Source organism: Ambystoma mexicanum, chromosome 10 (assembly GCF_040938575.1).
Source record: "Ambystoma mexicanum isolate Mex_15411 chromosome 10, UKY_AmexF1_1, whole genome shotgun sequence".
NCBI lineage: Eukaryota > Metazoa > Chordata > Amphibia > Caudata > Ambystomatidae > Ambystoma > Ambystoma mexicanum.
In genome coordinates this window covers 725,373,432-725,393,241 of record NC_090932.1, presented here as the reverse complement: position 1 = coordinate 725,393,241, position 19,810 = coordinate 725,373,432, and the positions used below count along the sequence as shown (strand labels likewise).

The window sequence follows — 19,810 nt, the reverse complement described above, 5'->3', positions numbered from 1 at the left end:
GCTCCCACAGGGGCGTCGGTCAGATCCGGACGGCTGCGGTCTCCACCAACGTGATGCGTAGTGCAGAGATGACTGACTGGACTGGCCCTCCTAATCTCGTCTGCATGACCCGCAGAGTATTCTCCTGCAAGTGGAGAGATGGATTTAGCCACCCTGAATTCAAGTGATGGTACCCCCACAGTCCTCCCAACTAATCACCTCCGAAGTGCCCTCTCCGCAATCTCACCTTATATTCTTGAAAGATGAGCTCTACATCCTGCATGGATTGCAGGGATGCGTTTATGCCAGTTACTTCACTGGTTTGAAGGCGTGGGAGAGTTCCGGAGAGTATTGACTCTGAGGTTCCTGGCAAGGTCCAGTAAGTATCAAGGTCATAGAGTTTAATATGTCCAATGTTTCACTCTTGTCCCCCTTTCCTTCCTTGTCTTGCAGCTGAGATCGTGAGAAGATGCCCTCGTGGCAGCTGGTGGCGCTCAGGTAAGAGTCTCTATTACCCGACGCTGTCCGGTAAATGTTGCACGTGTTTAACGTGTTGTTTTCTCTCTTTGCAGGTGCGGCACATGAAGATGTGGAGAGTTATAGAATAATGCCTCCGGTGGTAAATCGGGTAAGTCTATGGTGATCAGAGTTATATTTGTTGGTTTTCTCGGCTCACCTTGTTTTCTTTTGTCCCTCAGGTGCCGGAGTTCGGCGAAGAAATGATGGAGGCAGCGCCGAATCGAAAGATACTGCGAGGACTGGTGAGTATGGCGCGGCACTGCAGCTGGAGATGCGACGCGTACAGAAATGATGTTCTTTCCAGGTCCGGTGGCGAGATGGATCCGGAATCAGGTGAGGAATTCGAAAATAGTTTGTTTTCTAACCTTGTCCTTTTCTTTCCTCTTTGTTTTAGGAGCTCCAGATTTGAGACTGGCGTGGCAGAAGACTGGATGCAGATTGCAGGCACGATGAGCGTTACGCTGCTGGATGCAGAATAACGCGAAGCGTGTGCTGTTGTTCGGGCGTGGTTTAAATAGCCTCCAAAGTAGTTCCAGGTAAGAAGTTCCCTAGAACCACGCCCGAGTAAAAAATAGTCCCTGTAATAAAATAGTCCCATCCAGGCCTCACGTTGGCTTGGACTCACTAGCAGCATGGTCTGCATCAGGTAAGTAAAGTCTATGAGCCTGGCGCCTATGGCGCCAGGACTGATTTCTATGATGAGCCTGGCGCCTATGGCGCCAGGACTGAACCCAAACAGCCCCCAGCCGGGGCTGTTGGGATTTTAATAAGTATCTGGATGCATGCTCCCGGAGCTGATGGGCTTGGTCCTGATGTCCGGGGATAGGCATCATGACAAGTCCTCCCAGCGCTTCTGAATGTGTTTCAAGTCGCGGGTTGCCACCCCGTCTGTGTTGATGACAACCACAATGTCTGACCAGGTCCTCTTCAGTCCTTCCTTGCCGGCGCACGGTTGTCTGAAGAGGGCATCATAATGCCCCAGGACTTGCTCCACCAGGATGCCAACTTCTGTGGCTGAGATGCTGACAGCCCTATGCCTCTCTGGCTGGGGGTTGCCAGTGGTCTCAGATGGTGTTTGCCCCGACATTGCAACCCCCGAGGCAGGTGTGGGTGGGCAGCTGGGTCCTAGGGCTGGGCTGTGAAGCGATGGAACAGCAGTCGGGAGTCTTCTGTTCCAGCAGGGGTGGTTGCAACAACTGGACCCCTGCAGATGGCTGATGTGCAAGCACCAAATAGCAGGGCACGTGGGCAGCAGGCAGGCAGGCAGCAGCAGATGGCTTGTGGGAGGCTGCTCGGTGCTCTGGGGGGGGCAGGAAAATGGCCTTCTGGGCAGGAGCGCGGTCTTCTGTGTGTTGTCACGTGGCCAGCTTAATGCAGAGTGATTTAGCACGTGAAAAAACAGTACGTCAGCGAGTAATTCGAGGAAAGGGCCGTAGCGCGTAAGTGACGTGACACGCGCAGGCGTTTCCCTCGGCACGGGTTAAAGTTGAGCGCGGGCCAGCAGCTCGCTGTATGTGCTTTTCGTGGTGACCGACGCCCGTGTTGCTACTTCTTGTTGTTTCACGCACCATCACTTCACAGCGGATTGAAGACGTACCTCTTCTTTTGGCGTGGGTCTTGCCAACGTGTGTTTTTCTTTCCCACGTTAGGCAGACGATGAGTCGCGCATGCTATTTTTCCCACTGCGGGTCCCCTTGTGTATCGCATACCCGTTTTCGAGGTCATAATAGCCTGTATGTCCCACGCGTACGCGTTTTTTGTGTCCCTGGGTGCCACCGCGTACTGCGGGAGGTTAATTCCAAACACGTGGGCTACCGGGGGTTGCGTGCACGATTTTATTGCAGATTTGGGGTGCCTGAGCATTGCGTGACCATCATTTTCTCACAGGGGTCACATACAGCCTTGCAGGAGCACAGGGATGCTGTTTACATCACGTTAGGGAGAATTCTCATTTCATGGCTAATTTCCCTTACCTAGTGAGTCCCTCAGCAGCTTTGCTGGATCTCTGGAGTTGTTTCTTTTCCACTTGGTAAGAGTGTGAGCTTTTCACCACTATTACTTGTATTTTTTATGTGTTTTTAACTGTTTTTTTGGGATTGTGGGCTCTGGAGTACACCACTTCAGTAGCCCCCTTCTTTGTGGGTGTCACACCGCACCCTCTGTGCAGTGGCACAGGGTTGTCATTTAGACTTCCCACCGACTCCATTTCTGAGATGACTACTGTCCCCCAGAAAAGGGTAAAGTTGCCATTAACTTTACTTAGTCAGAACTAACCACAGATCCAGTATACCCCATCTTGCATGGAGTACAGGAAGGGTTAACTCTTCATCTGTACCTCGCTGAGCATTGTTTCGCTCTTTTAACATTTAGACATGGCTGGTGGCAGTAGTATCTACCCTAAATTCCTACTGCGGTTACCTTATATAACCGTGGTAACATCGAAGGCTATTGCGTTAGCCTTAACCTTAAACCCGCTTGACCAAATCCTTTTTCGTTTGCCTCCGGTGCGGTTTATTCACCATTTGTTTTTGTTAGACTCCTTATTGGTTTTACTTTGCGCGGCAAACTAGGTTTGCCTTCTTTGTTCACTGTCTTTTGGCGGGCTTCTACCTAGAAGCCCTCCTCAAGGCACCTGGGTGTCTAGGTGGGCTGAATGTGAGGGAGGGGTGTAGTCACCCCCTGCACAGGGTATCCTAGGACACCCAAGTCGCACTTTGTCATGATTGGCCAGGGTAGTTGTCCGGGCTGGACAACCCCCCACACCCCCCCCCGCTGGGTGATTGACAGCCAGGCTGTGTGAACGGGGGATTTTCGCATAAAAGGCAGGTCTCTTGGGCTAGAAGTCAGAGAGTCACCACTGGAACTACAAGGAACCGAAGAGAAGCGGAGAGAACGACGGCGCTGCACCTACCCCGTCCCGGTGAAGCCCTGCTGCAGTCCCGAGCCATCTGCCCTTCAACGACTAAGCGAAGATCCAGTCCGGAGTCTTCTTCCCTTGAGCCTGGTGGGGATAACCAGCTCGACTTCCACAGCCAGAGGATCCTCTTCCTTGGTCGGAATCGCTGCACACAGCTGTAGTGGTCCGGATAGCCATTTGAAGAGCCTCTCCTGTGTTTTCAAGGAGCGCACCTTTTATTTGTTGTCGCTGCTGCCGGCTTCATCCCTGTGTGGTGCAGACCCCCTTCAGACGTCCTTCACAACGAAGCTCCAGGAATCGTGGGTCTGCGGGAAACCAACAGGAACAACTGCCAGGGCACCAGCTGCATCATTGGAATAAGGTACTGTGTTCTGCTTGAGGAAACTGGGTGAACCCCTTTTCTTCATTTCCAAGGCTTGCCCTTGTCTTCCCTCCTCCTTATAACTTTTGCTTCCGAACATTGACAATATCGAAGTATTCTTGCCTACGTTGAATCGTGAACTATCCGACTGTGTGATCTTCGGCAACAGGCCCCGGTGCCACTTGACCCTGGCTCCGGCCCTTTGACTTTTGAACTCTTGTCCGAGTGTTTCTCGATTCCGTTTGCCTAACCAAAATATTGCCTGTGATTTTTGCCTCCAACTCCCTCTGAGTATCTCAGGTGGTAAGTGTGTTTTGCCCCGGTAGCATTTCATGTCACGGCTACGCGTTTAAATTAGTAGACCAAACTGTCAAAATGTGATCGCAATCGTATTCGCGGTAACATGTTTTGTGCCTAACACCGGTCCATTCAAACACAGGGAAATTACCTTGAGACATACTGTACAAAGTGAGTTGGTTAGTTGTAGTATATTTAACGTGTGGTTTTTGTTTAAGTTTAATAGAAGTGCTGTGTTTATTACAGATGGTTTAAAAATAAATGTACTTATATTTTTCTACCTGAAACCTTGAGTCAGTGTTTGCTTGAGTCACAGTAATTGTGGTCCCTTTGTGTAATCTCTGCTACTGCTCATATACTCTTGAGATAAGCCTGGCTGCTCCGCCACTGCTACCACTCTGACATAGTACTTGTACCAAAGGTAAAACTTGTATTTCCACCTGTAGTCATAATTGTGTGTAGTGGTCCCTAAGGGCACTGCACAGGATTCTGCCTAAGACACGTACCCCACCCCTTCACCCCAATTGCCCATGACAATTGTCATGTACACTTCCCATTGGCACTAGTACATCCGTGCTTTGGTTGGGAAGCCACGAAATGTGAGGGGCGCCTCAGTTGGGCGTCCTCCACCAGGTGGGCGTGGTCAGGGACCTGGCTGGGGTGACCAGGGAGTAGGGGGAGTCCAGGGTGGCTGCATAGGAGGAAGAGGCCTGGGTGCGCCACTGTTGGTGCAGTCATGCCACCACCACCTTCGGGTCCGGGAGATGCAGCTCTTGCAATCCTACACTGGCGCCCATGTGACCCGGCAGTCAGTTTCATCTACTGATACGGGCCCAACAGTAGTGGTCGCTGCAGGTGCAGCTGTGGCGACCAGCACCCAGGCTCAGTGCCGGCCAGTGCATGATGCGTTGGCATCTGAAGACTCCCAGGCTGAATTCCAGGTGGTCAGGAGGCACAAGCAATGTGCGCGCAGGGATGCTCTGACCGAGGCACATGTCCCTGGGGCAGTGTTGTCATCTGCTGCCCCAAGCAGCCGGGGTTGGCAACTGCATGGGCAGATGCAGCCAACACCACCCCGGCTTTGAGTCTGCCAGCCAGGACTGTGTCGGTCACAGACCTTGGCACAGCGGCTGTTGCTGCGCTGGGTCCTGTCAAGAGCACCCAGCAGCCACTGACGCAAGTCAGGGCTTCCGTCCCAGTTCCACCTGCCACTCCCTTGGTCCAGTCCACCAGCGCCACTGCCCCTACTGATCAGGGCGGCATTTGCCAGTCAGGGTCCGTACCACTGCCCAAGAGGAGGAAGGTTGCTCCTGCGCAAGAGGCTGGGACCCCAGACATAGCTCCGGCCTCTGGCACGTCGAGGAAGAAGCCTTTCAACAAGCAAGGAACTGGACTTCCTTGTAAGCTACGTGTCGGAACATGAACGCAATATGCTAGTGGGCCCAAATTTCCATACTACGCCTGTGCAGCGTTGGGCACACTGGAAGCATGTTGCGGATGGTGTTAAGTTAATTCGGTTATGAGGTGTGCACAGCTCAGGACTGCAAAAAACCTTGGGATTACCTCTGACGCGGTGCTAACCAAAAGCGTGCCTCCAATTATGCCATGACTCGGGTGACTGGCAGTGGGCCACCACCTGAGGAGGAAGAACTCACTCTGCAAGAGGAGATCGCTGCAGAGTTCATCCCGGCACAATTGATCGAAGGAGTGGGAGAGGTGCAGGATTATGATTCCCCGTCCGGTGACTGTTGTTGCGTGTTTGTCCAGCCCATGTGTTGTTTGCTTGTGTGATGTGTTGTGCTTGACTGCCACTACATGCTATGTGTACATGGTTCTCATGTGCGAGTTCTGCAATGCTTCACTAATGCATGCCTGTTGTGATGCATGCTGGACATGTGAAGCAGACGGGGACTGTCCTCATCACCACACATGCACCCTACTCACATGCTAGTTACCCGGCTGCCCCTCTGTTCCATGTTCCAGCTCACTGACCTGTCTGCATGTAGCCTGTGGTGTCTTTCAACTCCGCACTCGGACTGTCATCACATGACTGACGTGCATTTGTGTTCAGTCTGCATGTGGGTACTCCATGTGGGCATGCTTCCTTGTCCCTCCACCCCCCTGCTCCTCAATTTTACCATGGCACTGGTGGGTAACATGTTGGGCTACTGCAATGGCCTGTTCCACGCTCCTGTGTACATGCACACTTCCCCCTGCGAACCTGCCAGACACATACTGTGGGGTGCATCTTTTGTCCTTGATGCAGGGTGTCTCACTCGGACTGTGCAGAGGGCAGATGCTCCCCGGGGACATGAGTGCCCATTCATGCTCCATGTGCATTCCATGCATGCTCCTGTGTCCTTGGCAGGATGATCATTGTAGTACGTGTCCGGGATGACATGCGTATCATGGCATTTGGTCATCCATTACATGCTCGCTCTGGCTCAGTCCTGCATCATGCACATATTTAGGGTGTCATTGTCTGTGTGTTGCAGGCCTCCCCCTGTTGCTGGCCCCCTGACTCTGTTCAACAGGTGTGTAGTGCCTTCTGCATGAATGGGTGTACTACTGACGGTTCATCATGTGTCCTGCTTATTGTCCCATTCTCATCTGCTGTGATGTCAGTTGACCGAGATGATGCAATTGATGTTAGCCAACACTGTCTGCCAATACACAGTTCTCTGGTCAACCTTTCATTGCCGTGCAATGCCTCCCTGCATTTTCACTAAGGGGGAGGTTAACTGTAGCCATGCAACCCAGTGCATGCACATTGCACATGATAGCTGAACTTGCCCTTACACTGCCATTATGTTAAGTGATTGACATCGAAATGTACTTGTTGATGTAGATTGTTGGTAATGTTCACATGTACTGCACTGCACCCACCCACTTCTGAGCCATGTTACACCGTTGTACATGCCTACTCACTGCTGCAACGTCAGTGACCTGCCATGTATGTTCAGATTTTCATCCCTTCACTGTTATGAAACGCACTAGCACAGGTGCGTCCTGTGACACATGTACTCTGTATTGTAACACCCTAGCGGGTGTTTAGCAAAGTTGATTGGTCAATCTGCGGTCTATACTAACTGGTAAAGCCCGCACATTGATCATAGCCTGCAAATCGGGTTGAAATTACTGTGGAGCTGCCTGCACCTGTGTATGTGTACACGTTCACATACATCAAAGCAAGCGGCGTTGAAGCTGCTTGCTTTGCTGTATGGAATGCTGTTCATATACACCATAGGGTGTATATGACCACGGGTGTATTTGAACACTTTCACATATACATATGCAAGCAGCTTCAACGTTGTGTAGTTCCACATTGCAACTACTTACTTAGGTGTGTGTGAAAGTGTTTATTTACACGTGTTCTCAGCAGCATTTTTGTTAAATAACTAATATGTAGTTATTTTACGGAAATGCTGCTGAGATTTAAGCATTGCGCCCGTTATGTTAAACCGGCACAATCCTGAAGGTGAACTGTCGTGCAGTCCGAGTATGCCCAGGCCCACTTAGCAATACTGGTGGAGCCTTGGCGTGGTGATTTGACACACTGAATCATGTTTTTTGGCACATTGAATGCACAAAGTGCTGAATCAGGCCCTGAAGGGTGTTCTAGAGGCTTTGATTCACTTGCAGCTGTGGCCATTTGGCTGTTCAAACATGCTTATGCTAAGTGCCATCTTTGTTGCCATCTGTCATTTCTTCCTGTGATATGTGCCTGCCAGCGGTGGTGTGTGATGGAGGTGATATGCTACATTCAGTACATGTGTAGGCTTCGCAATTTACACGCATGGATTTCTGCTTTTGGGATGCCATTGCATATCAATGCCACTGGATGCATGCCGGAATTTGAGTTGTTTGACATGTCTGCTTCATGTGCTGGCTGTCGATGTAGTGATGTCTATGTCTGTGGGTTATCTGCTGCTGACATGTGTACTCGTGTTAGTATTGTTCACGTTACACGTGATGATGCAATGGAGCCAAAGGATGGTGATGTCATTCCAGACACGGGGTTGCTTTTACATCAGCAACCCGGCACAGGTTGGGGTCATGGGGTGGTAGACCACGAGAACCCATTTGTGCTCCAGACCGTCGTGTTCAGGGCTGGCAATCAGTCAAGCTCTGATGAACACTGAGCCCAATGTTGAGTTGTATGCACATCATGATGATTCGTCGCTGGTGAGTGATTGTGATGTGGATGATATTCTATCCGTGACACCTGCACTGAGGGGCAAGGCAGTGTGTTGGAACGTCTGCCTGTGGTGGTTCTGGACGCACGGTCACACTCCACACCAGTTGCTGATGTGCCTGGGGCATCATGTCAATGGAGGGATGCAGTCCTGCGTCCGCGGGCGGTGCCAATCTACATGGACCACGGCTCCTTGGGTCCCACAGGTGTAATGTCTGGAAACGCAGTGGCCGTGCGCCACCGGGGAATACGGAGTGGGAGCAATCCATGTATGCCAGTTCACAGCAACAAGGGGCAGCTATTGAGAAGATTGCTCAAGGCATGGAAAGTGTGGCCCAATCCATGTTCCCACCTGATAGGCAGGTGGAGCTCAAGCAGCAGGCAGTGCAGTCCATGTGCCACTCACTCTGGCTGGGCATGGTGGCCTCAAACAGGGCACGTCGACCAAAATGGTGTCTCTGCGTGAAGCACTTGCTGCTCAGGAAGAGGCACCCAGGGAGGCCTTGAGGGATGAACACCGATCCCTCAGATCTACTTTGGGTGTGCTCAACATGTCCCAGAGGCAGCGGTCCGAAGTGAGGTTGGTGCAGCTTGAGAACACCATCTCGGCTGAGCTACGTGCATGTCGGGAGGTGCTCCAGATGTCATGTGAGGCCATGCAGGCAGAACTCTGTGTTATACGTGCTACCTTGCAAGAGGAAGCACGCGTATCACGTGAGGTGCTGCATGCTGACCTATGTGCCATTGCCACACAGGAACGGGCTTACCATACCTGCATACTTGCTGCCGTGGAGGGGCAAGCTGCGGATAGGCATGGTCAGGTAACTGTGCCACGTCCACGTTCTGATTTCCATCCAGAGGGTGAGTAGGACGACGACTTATCTTCCACACAGGTCAAAGCCGTGCAGGCTTTGAGCCCATGGAGGATTTTTTTTAACTCTCAACATCAACACATGTGGGTGTTGAGGTGCACCCTGTACCTCCCCCCTCCTGGGTGTCTAGCCCCCCCCGCCCACCCCTGGGTCGTATGTAGGCATTTTTAAAAAAAATAATATTGTTTGTCTATTGTGTATTCATGTGAAGGTGTGGTGCTTTGTGGCTTTTGAAAGCATCCACTGTGTGTTCCAGCTGGGCGTATACAAGCTTGTCTCGTGTATGTGTTTGTGGCTTGGGGTGCTGACACATATGCCACGCCTGCTTCTCCTTTCCATGGGCTTGCATGGATGGTTCCGTGTGACAGCAAATTACACAGGGGCGTTGGACTTTCGTCATATCTGTGGCCAGTCTGCTGTACTACTTGTGTATACACCCCTAGTGGGGATTATAGATGTTTTCTCCAAGGCATGTCTGCAATCAATTTTGGGGAGTACATTTTTGAATTGTGCATTTATTGAAGTTGATTGTGATGTTTTTTCATTTTTCGCCTGTATACATGCTTGACACGCTTAATGCTGTAGACGGTAGCCTGCACCCTTTAGCTGTCAAAGCCACACTGATTGTGGGAGGGGGACAGGTGGTGACAATGTCAAGTTGGTAGGTGTTAGGTTCATCTCCTGGGAATTGTGGCAAAGGTGGAAGCATTAGGAATGTGACCCAAAAACAACAACTCACGGTCCAGTCCTTGCCTGAGATGGCCGGCTAGACTACTGCTACGCTCCATTCCGACGGCACGTTGTATCTGTCTTCCCTCTTGGACTGCTGCTGCGTGACGGCGCAGTTTTCCTATTGGACTCCAGCTCTTTTACTTGTTTTTCACACTCTGGTGCCTTTGGTCTCTGTTTATCTTCCTGCTACTGTCCTTGTTGCAGATCTGTCCGCCCGTCTCTCGGGCAGTTCTTTCCGCATACTTGTACGCTGCCTCGGTTAGCCTCAGTACACTTCTGTACCACAGCATCTCTCTCTCTCTTGCTCCTCCTATCTTTCATCTATTACATCCATACCTTTATGTTGACTTTGGACTTTTACCAAAGCTATTCAACTGTTCTGGTTCTTAACTTGCTGTCAGCTGTTTTCGGTGATCTCGCGTTCACTCTGCCTTTCAAAACTTGTGCTCTCTCTGCCTTTCTCCGTTCACGCTATCAATGATTGATTGGGTTTCAGCTCAACCATACAGTTGTGCCAGCCTCCTTGGTTATTTTCTACTCAAGTTTCAGCTCTACCCATCAGTTGTGGCATCCTCATTGATTGTCTACTGAAGTTCCTACCCATCCTGTTGAACCATTTTACAACTGTGCCACCTTGGAAGTTATTCTATCCTTCAGCTTGGACATTTACTTGCCCATATTCTACAACTTCAAGTCATCTACTAGAGACTCTTCCAGGGGTTTTTGGCGACTTGAGGCTTTTTCTCTGGTTTGGGGGTTTGGCTCCTTGGAGTTCTCTGCAATATGGTATTTTTACCGGTCAAGGTGGCCTCTGAGGGAGCTAGACCCTATTTACACGAAAGGAAGTACAAGAAAACCAAGGAGAAGGGGGATCCTGAAGCCAGATAGACTAGAAGGAAGAAGCCGACAGACCCCAGAGACAGTTCTTCTGAAGGTCAAGGTGATGAGGAAATGAGGGAGGGGCTTTCGTTGTCTGACAGTACGCTTGGGCTACAGTGATTGGCCACTGTCTGACATCTTCAATGTGGGGTACTATGTACATGATGTGTTCTGCTGGTCAATGGATGTTCCTGTGTTGGCTTTACTTTTCAGGTGTCAGGGGATTGGTGTGGTTTGACACACTGGGGTGTCCACATGGGCAATGTTCACATGTGATGTGTACAGGACACTGAGGGTCACTTCATTTCACATGCATATATTGAGTGCATGTCCCTACTGAGACACACACTTAGACAACGCACCACCACACATACAACCACCCATACATGCCCACACGTGCACACAGATTGCCTTCTCTACCATGCTGTGTCCCTGCAGCGCATGATCACCTACAATTTTTGGATCGTGTACATGCATCACTGGGTAATCTTTCTTGCTTGTCCTTATTTATATGATGCTCCAGGTGTATCCCCAACACAGTGGCCGTTCACTGTGCTGTGTGCTGAGCGGTGTGTTGCAGGGGACACACACAGCACACGGTTTTGGGATTTGCGGATTTGGATTCCCCAATGTGCATGCCAACAGGCATTCTGTCTTTTGTAGATGGTACGGCTGGTGGCATGCATTTGTGTATGACTTTGTATGTGTGAGAGGTTATTGGTCAGTCATTTAATCTGATTCCATGTCAGTTGTGATTGTCTCAGGCTTGTTTCTATTCATCACGTTGGCCCTTTGTGACTAATTTGTCATGTGTTGTGCATTTGGTTTGCTCTTTTGCTGTTGCATGCCATGTGATGGTGTGGCGGACGAGGGTAATAGGGGTTGGGAGGGTTTGGGTGACATACCAGTGATTTTTATGGCCTGTTTTGCAGGGGGGTGGTGGGATATGCACCTTGCATGTGTTACTTTTGGTCACACAGGATTGGTTATGTTTAAGTAGCTAGGGATGCACACAATGTAGCACTTCCGTGGAAGCATTCTCAGGGTTGTAAGGTTGTCACAGTTGACTGTCTTTGTCATCATAGATTGTCACCTGGTATGTGCCAGGCCTGTGTGCACTCCGCAGGGGTGGGAGTTTAGGTGAAAAATGTGGCCACAAGCTGGGTCCGGGCTGCCTCGCCCCATGCCCTTTCCCCTCCCATGAGCAGTGCCTGTGCGTGTGGTTGGGGGATGTAGGGGGCACCACCATGTCCACCGGTACGCCCCGCTGTGTTGCAACATTGTGCTGGACACATGCTGCCACAAGGATCCTGCACACTACTGGGGGTGCATATAGTAGCTGCCGGCCAGACCGGTCAAGGGAGCAGAAGAGTGACTTGAGCACTCCGAATGTGCACTCCACTATGGCCCTGGTTCCAATATGGGCTGCGTTGTATCTTACCTGGGGTGGTGTGGTGGGCTTCCGTATTGGCCTCATCATGTGGGTAGGCACTGTCCCCTGGGGAGGTGGTGATGGCTGTCATTATTTGGGTTTGTGTATTTGTCTGTGTGTGACGTGCATGCATATGCACAGATATTTCTACTCGCCAATGAGCCATGTGTTGCCATGCTTCCCAGCTTCCAGGTCCCGGCTCAGGGCGGACATTCTGTATATGAAACTGTCATGGGTAGAACCAGGATAGTTTGCATAGAGGTGATGATTCCATGGGCATTGCATGCAACCTGTACGTTGATGGAATGCCAGTGCTTGCGGTTGCGGTAGATGTTCTCAGTTGCCCTAGATGGACGTAGGGCCACATGGGTGCAATCTATGGCACCAAGCACTTTGGGGATGTGTGCCACCCTGTAAAAGTCCTGGACCACGGCCTGCCTTTCTGCGGGTGTTCTGGGCATGTATATGTCCCTGCGGACTGAGGGATGCCCAGTCATGATTGCCAACACCTGGTGGAGGCAGCGTGACTGCGTGGGCTGTGAGACGCCCCCAACTATGGCAGTTGTCCGCTGAAATGACCGAGTGGCCCAAAAATGCAGGACATCGAGCACCTTTTCCAAGGGGCTCAGTGCTTGGGAGCACAAGGTGGGTGATGTGAGGTCATCCTCCCACTCAGTGACCAGGTATAGGATGATATGAGGTGGAAACCTCTACCTGCCATAGATCTCATCATCAGGCATCCCAAAAAGGCTGGTCCTGGGCAAAAAAATGCGGGACCTGGCTATTCTCCTCCTGCGGTGTCCTATGATCACTGCTGTGAGAAATGGGACATTCATCGTAGCTGTATATGCTTATTTGTGGTTTGGGCGCACTTTTATACTGCGCGGGGGCGCATCCGCCTGCCTTCATCTGGCGGACATGTTTACGCCTGTGCGTGTCTTTTGGTGTGTGCGGGTTTTCCATTTTCGATTCCATAAGTACGTGTTGTTCATGAGCGTGTGGGCGTTCTGTGTATTTCCCAGCAGTTCTTCCCCAGTTACGGCCTCATTTTCACGCGTTGGTCCCCATTCCGCGTGTTCCGCCCCCTTTTTGGTGTGTGCGCTACACGTTGTGCGCGTCGCGCACAGCGTTCAGGATGTCGCAGCTCCCAGGAAAAACATGCGCACAGACTTCCATGAATTGCTTGCGTGTGATTTGCATGCGTGCGCTGGATTTTTCTCGCTTGCGCCACCGATTCTGCCGCACAATTATTCCATGAATCGGCCCCTTAATCAGTAGTCCAACAGCTCATGGGACCAGCCATGAGATTACCAGCACTTTTGCTTGCTCTTTGAGCTGGGATGTATCTTTTTGGGTCCAACACACATTCATGCCTATATATGTAAAAAAATGCAAAGAACTGCAAAAGCCTAAACTATTGGCTTTTCCAAAATGTATTTCAATTTTGTTTTGGAAAGCTTAGACAAATAGATTTTTTTTGGTGGTGTAATTATCAGGAAAAAACACATTTGTCTTTGGATTTGTTCAGAAAGCGGACAAAAGAAAATCACATATCTTGGGTCATGTTATACTCACGATCACTGGGGAAGCGGCGAGGAGGAAAACTTGTTTGTTAAAATTTATAAAAACAGGTGTTATGAAGGTTTGAATGCAATCTTGCCAACATTTCAAAAGCTGCCGAGGGGTTAGAATCGATTCAAAGTTTAATGGCAGTTGTTATTGTATATCCATTTATTTCCGTTTTGTAAGCTTTGCTGGAAAAAAAGTGTGTTAAATATTTTCTTTAAAAATGCAACCATTTTATGAACTAATGGGCATTTTGTTAACTGTAAACAAATACAGAATGTTGTTTAGTAATAAACCCCTGTTCAAATCATTTAGAATTTCAGTGACCCTGGAAACTCTCAGAAATGTAAAGATACTGTGAAAGCTGAAGAAGATGATGGCAGTAAACTACTATATGCCCTTCCTAAAGGTAACCATAACGGTGCGCATGAGTTTTTTGTACATGTTGTGCTATACTTCACCATGTTTTTTATTAGGATTTGCGGTCCATTTCAAATTCATGGTTGAAGCCTGTGGAACATAACCCAGAAATTGTTTGCTTTCGATCAAGCACGGAGCATTCTATGTTGGCAAATGGTCTAGCATTGCTAGGCAAATTACTACTTCAGTTTGACATTGAACAAAAACCTAGCTTTGGGACAAAGTTCATTTCTACCTTTGAAAAATGTAAATCTGACATTTGTCATAATTTTCTTAAAGCTTTCATGTGTAAACACCTGGCAATATATCCAATAAGGGAAAGCAGAGTCAGGTGTATTTCTATATAGCTGTGCAGAAATGGACAGAGAAACTGGCAAGAGTATTTCCATCCCAGGAAAGAGGCATCAGAGTACACGATTCTCAAGGTTTTTATGGGGTTTTACACAATGAGGTACCATAGAAAATCGGCATGATGCATTTAGTTGGTTAGACTAAAAACAGAACATGCTCACATTAAGTGGCATGACTTAACAGCAACAGGCTAAGTCTTTACACTTACACTTGGCCCACCTATGTAACACAATCTCCATCAGCCGCAGATCTCAGTCACATGTAATGGGCCTGGTGGGATGACTAGCACCCACGTGGCCTCTATTCTGGCTCTCGGGTAGGTGTAATTTGCACTCATTATGACGTGGCATGCATCGCCAGGCATGCCTGAACATCGGGCCGCAGAGCTTTATGCTTTCAGATAATCTTGTTTCTTCATGGCTCTTGCCATGTCCTATCCCTGATCATGACTGTGTTGGTGCTCTGCCCTTCATACATGCATGCCCATTGCTTATAGGAAAACCTAAAATACTGTTGGTTTTGAAGCGTCCCGTTTTATTTTTGTAGCACATCTTCATATTTTGTATCCCTTTCATTTTTTTGTTATAATCATGAATTTCAACTGTCTGACAATCAAAACATGTTTCAGCTATCTGACAAATCTAACATTACAGCAGAAATGAATAAAATGTTATCCGTCTAAGCATTTATCAAGTGCACTACTAAAACGAAGATGGGCAAAATCCTTAACAACTGATATAAGGAGTTCTTGCATTGCACCGTCAGAAGAATTTTAAATCCTATTAACTCTGAGATTGAACGCAAAATGCATGAGAATGTAACTTTAGTGGGGGATTCTGAAGCACGTGATGATGATCTTCTGATCAATTTTAACAAAATAACTGATTCCATAATTATAGCTGCCCAAACAGTGACAGAGCTGGTTCTGGCTCCTATAGTAGGTTTAACCTTGTTGAATTAGGGTGGTGACCTAATTGATAAAAAAAATCATTACCGTTGCCCACCTCCATAAGAGCGACAATCATTCTACAAATAGCTGTACTAATGGTAATGATGATAGATTGATTACCTGCCCTAGAAAACTGTCAGAAGGTAAATAAGCAAGTGGATTGTACCTTCTATTACACAACAAATGTTTCTTAATGCAAGTTTGATTGAAAATGAAAATTAGGTAGTAATAGTTCCAGTCACTCAATTTCAAGTTGATCAGGAGTGCCCCTCTCCCATACCTTGCATACCACCAATACATCTGTCCCAATCATCCATACTGTATGGGTCTCAAGTAGAGTCTTCCTCATGCTCATCTGCTTCATTTGTGCATCATACTCCGCATAGACCCTTTAACCGACTGGAAATGGTGGTATCGAAGTAGACCTAACATTGATGGCGATGAACACTGCATTATCAAGTTTTGCAAAGCTATATGAATCCCTTGATAGCAAATTATGTTTGAAAACAGAATTACTAAGTAAACTGAATTTAAAATTAATTTAAAAAGTGCAGAGACAATTCCATTGATGCCCATCCTTTTACCTTTACCTATACGCAGAAAGATCCGAAATGAAGGGTACCTCCCTGAAAATAACACCATGTCTGTACCCAGACGTATAAAATCTTCTGGTTGTCCAATTACAAAAACAGTGATTGATACAACAGCTAACCAATTAATTCATGGCAAAGAAATGTGTGGTGAAATAATTTCAAGTGCATTAAACTCAAATGTCTCCTTTGAGAGATTTAACCCCAAAAAAGGTTAGTAGTTGACTCTAAAACTACAAAGCTACCAAAAAATAAAAAAGGCGAATAAATCGAAAGAATGTAAGTGCTAGGAAATGTATACAAATACTAACAACATCAGAGAAACAGGTTTTCCAGCATGGGGTCTGGTATGGATTCACATGCTCATGAATATTCCCTATTGTCAGGCTGGGAATCGTCGGTAAAGAAAAAGTCAGTTACAGTTTAATTTCTGAACTGTCTTTCTACTAGTAACCAATCCCTGCTGCCCCAGCCAATGACTGCTCTCTACCTAAGCCCCTCCTCTGGTAGCCATCTTCAGATTTTTACCGCACGTTCAAGTGTTGGGAGTCCTCGTGCTGTAGCTCTTGAGGTTTTACTGCGTTTTGTGTTTTTTCAAAGACTTTACTCTTATTTTTTCGGTCAATCGAGCCTCAAGCTCCACCGACTTCACTTCTGATCAACAGGGACCCGTTTTCGGAATTTTCTACGCCCCTCAAGGGCATTTTTTCGTTGTGTTTTCCACTTCTCGGAGGATTCCAGAAGATCTGTGAGGCCTACCCTGCGTGGACATGGCCCAGGACAAGGGAAGCATGACACCTGTTGGATCCAAGCTGTTCAGGAGCTGCCCTGGATGCGGACTTCATAACGTCTTTAAGGAGGATGAGCATTTTGTAAGAACATGTCCGAACGGACAATGAAGGACCGCCCTATTCGACTCGCCAACTGGCTGGAGCGGAAAAGCTCAGCAGCAGGTGAGAAGAAGAAATCCGAGCCGTCTTCTAAAACCTTTGAGGGCGCTCCAGCGACAGGGGCCCAACAAAAGGCAAAGCACTGCGAATCCGTGGGCACCGGGAGTGGCGATCGGTCAGGCTCTTCGGCTGCCAGGCAGGGCGCACTATCACTGACGCGATCAACCACGAGCCAACGCTCTGGCTCGGTGAAGAGGAAGTCGGACAAACTGGCTAAGCTTCGGGAGAAGCCCCGGTCGATCCCGACAGAGACAGCCGAGGTGGAGCAAGGCGGTGACCCTGCCCCCAAGGTAAAGGCCTCCGGCACGGCCAAGGTTGTGAAGGCCCTGATTCACCCGGCTAAGGCCTCGATTGAGGGAGTCGTGGCGGCCCTGGCGAAACCTACGGAGGCTTCCCCAGTGGAGGTGACTTCAGGGGCTAGAGTTTCCCTGCCACCCAGGAGGGAATCATCTTTTCTGCCTATCGAGAAGACCCCAGTGAAACCCCAGCAGGAGAAACTGGGGGGGGGGGGGGGCACAGTAGCCATAACGGACACGGATACCACCTCTGAGGATGAGTTGGCGAGCGTCCAAAGGATCCTGGACAAGAGGTTCGAGGAATCCAAGGCCCACGGGAACAATCCCGACGAGACCAACGACGAGAGCAACGAGGAAGATAGGGCCGCAGAGGACCCCACACCTCAACCGTCAGTCCCGTTGCAGCCGGTGCCCGTACCACAGGACAATTGAGGGGCTGTCTTGTTGGCTATACAGACCCTGTGCGTGGAGATAAGGACACGGATGCCCTTACCCCCCACAGACGACCCAGTGGGGCCAGGTCCAACAAGAAGCCCGCCTAACAAGCGGAGACGAGTCCATCCTCCTCCCCCCTTCCAGCCTTCACCCCCATCCCCTCCTCCGAGGGATGAGACTGGAACGGAGACGGCAACAAAGGGGACGGACGACGACGGTGGTGACGACGGAATGGACCTCCACTCACCACCTCCTCGGGCCTCCTCTCCCCACCACCCCCGACGAAATTAGTTCCTTCCACACCATGATGGCCAGGGCAGCTGAGCTCTTCCAGCTCTGCCCCGAAGAACAGAAGGAAGGCTTCCTCTACCAACGGCGGGAGGCCAAGAGGAAGCCTGTCCTCTCAGTCACCCTACTGGATGACGTCTGGGACGAGGGGCTGGCGCTCCTGAAGAACCTGTCCACGGCTCCTGCTAACCTGCTAAGAGAGACCGGTACGAGAAGTACTGGGTTCTGGACTCCGCCCCTATGTGCCTCAGGGCACAGCCGTCCCCTGATTCAGGGGTCTCCGCGGTGGCCAAGAAGAAAGCGGCAGGGGCGACGGCTTCAACATCCCCGCCGGACAGCGAGGGGAAGAAGCTGGACGCCATGGGACGACGGGTCATCTCGTCGGCGACGACGATTAAAGCGGCCAACGCCCTCGCGATTGTGGCACGCTACGACAGGGAGCTGTGGTTCAAGATCGCTCCCTTACTGTACTTCCTCCCGGACAACACGAAGGCTGAGGCCCTAGAAATCCTAGAGGAGGGCGAAGTGGCGTCGGACCACGCCATTACGGTGGCCACGACACCGGCGTTCGCCAGATGGGCAACAGCCGTTGCCTTCGCCGGCACGGTTGGTTCAAGGCCACCGACTTCCGCCAGGACATGCAGACCAGGTTTTTGACATGCCTTTCGACGGGAACAACCTGCTCGGCAAGACAATGGGCGAGTCACTACAGTCCATCAAGGCAGACACTGAGACGGCTCGGGCCTTGGGTATTCTTCAACGACAGCTGTCTTTTCAGAACTCCGGAGGCAAGCAAGGTGCCTCCAGAGGATTCGGCGGCGGTTCCTTGTCGTACCGCCAAGCGGCCCGCTCCTCGTCGCAGGAGGCCTACAGAGGACGCAGCAAGGCAGGACGATCCCGTCGTCGCCAAGGCTGCAAGGCCGCGACGAAACAGGATTGAACCGGCCTTAGCGTCAGGCTCCCACCTGAGCACCCCGGTGGGAGGCCGGTTGGTGAAATTAGTCAGCATGTGGGAGTCCATCTCATCGACCGTTGGGTGCTGGATGCCCTGGCCCGTGGGCACACCCTGCAATTTCAAAAGAGGTGTCCCTGTATTCCACCCGTGGCCAGGAAGGAAAACCACGTCCCTCAACTGCTGCTGGAGGTACGGGCGATGCTAAGAACGGGAGCTATCAAACTCGTCCCAAAGAGGCTCTGGGGCTCCGGAGTGTACTCGCGATACTTCCTCGTCCGGAAGAAGACTGGCGGTTGGAGACCCATCCCGGACCTTCGTTGTCTAAACAAGTACATCAAGTCCCAGAAGTTCAGATGGTCACCCTCCAGCACGTGCTGGGACAGCTGGAGGAAGGCGACTTCCTATCGGCGCTGGACTTGGAGGATGCCTACTTCCACATCCCCATTCTAAAAGGACATCGCAAATTCCTGCGATTTGTGGTCCAAGGGCGACACTATTAGTTCAAGGCCCTTCCCTTTGGATTGAAGTCAGCGCCCAGAGTGTTCAAGTGCCTAGCACCAGTGGCGGTGCAAGGTGGTAAGGGTCTTCACCGACAACACCACCACGATGTTCTACATCCGAAAGCAAGGGGGCAACAGATCCCCAGCCCTATCCAAGGAAGCGCAGGGTCTGTGGCACTGGGCCGTCGCCCAAGGAATGTTTCTGGTACCCTTCCATCTGGCAGGAATGAAGAACACCATCGCCGACTCGCTCAGCAGGGAGCTGCGCTTGTGCCACGAGTGGGAGCTTCGGCAGGATCAAGTGGATCTCCTATTCAGTCGATTGGG

At 50.2% G+C, this 19,810-nt stretch overlaps 1 protein-coding gene across 3 annotated transcripts in view; it reads left to right on the top strand.

The window, feature by feature from the left end:
* The window catches only part of HLTF (helicase like transcription factor), a 1,760,895-nt gene that overhangs the window by 521,899 nt on the left and 1,219,186 nt on the right, over positions 1-19,810 (top strand). For all 3 annotated transcript variants that reach the window (XM_069618321.1, XM_069618322.1, XM_069618323.1), the window contains exon 10: positions 14,065-14,158. In XM_069618321.1, the coding sequence (XP_069474422.1) occupies positions 14,065-14,158 (94 nt within the window). The remainder of the gene's footprint in view (positions 1-14,064; positions 14,159-19,810) is intronic.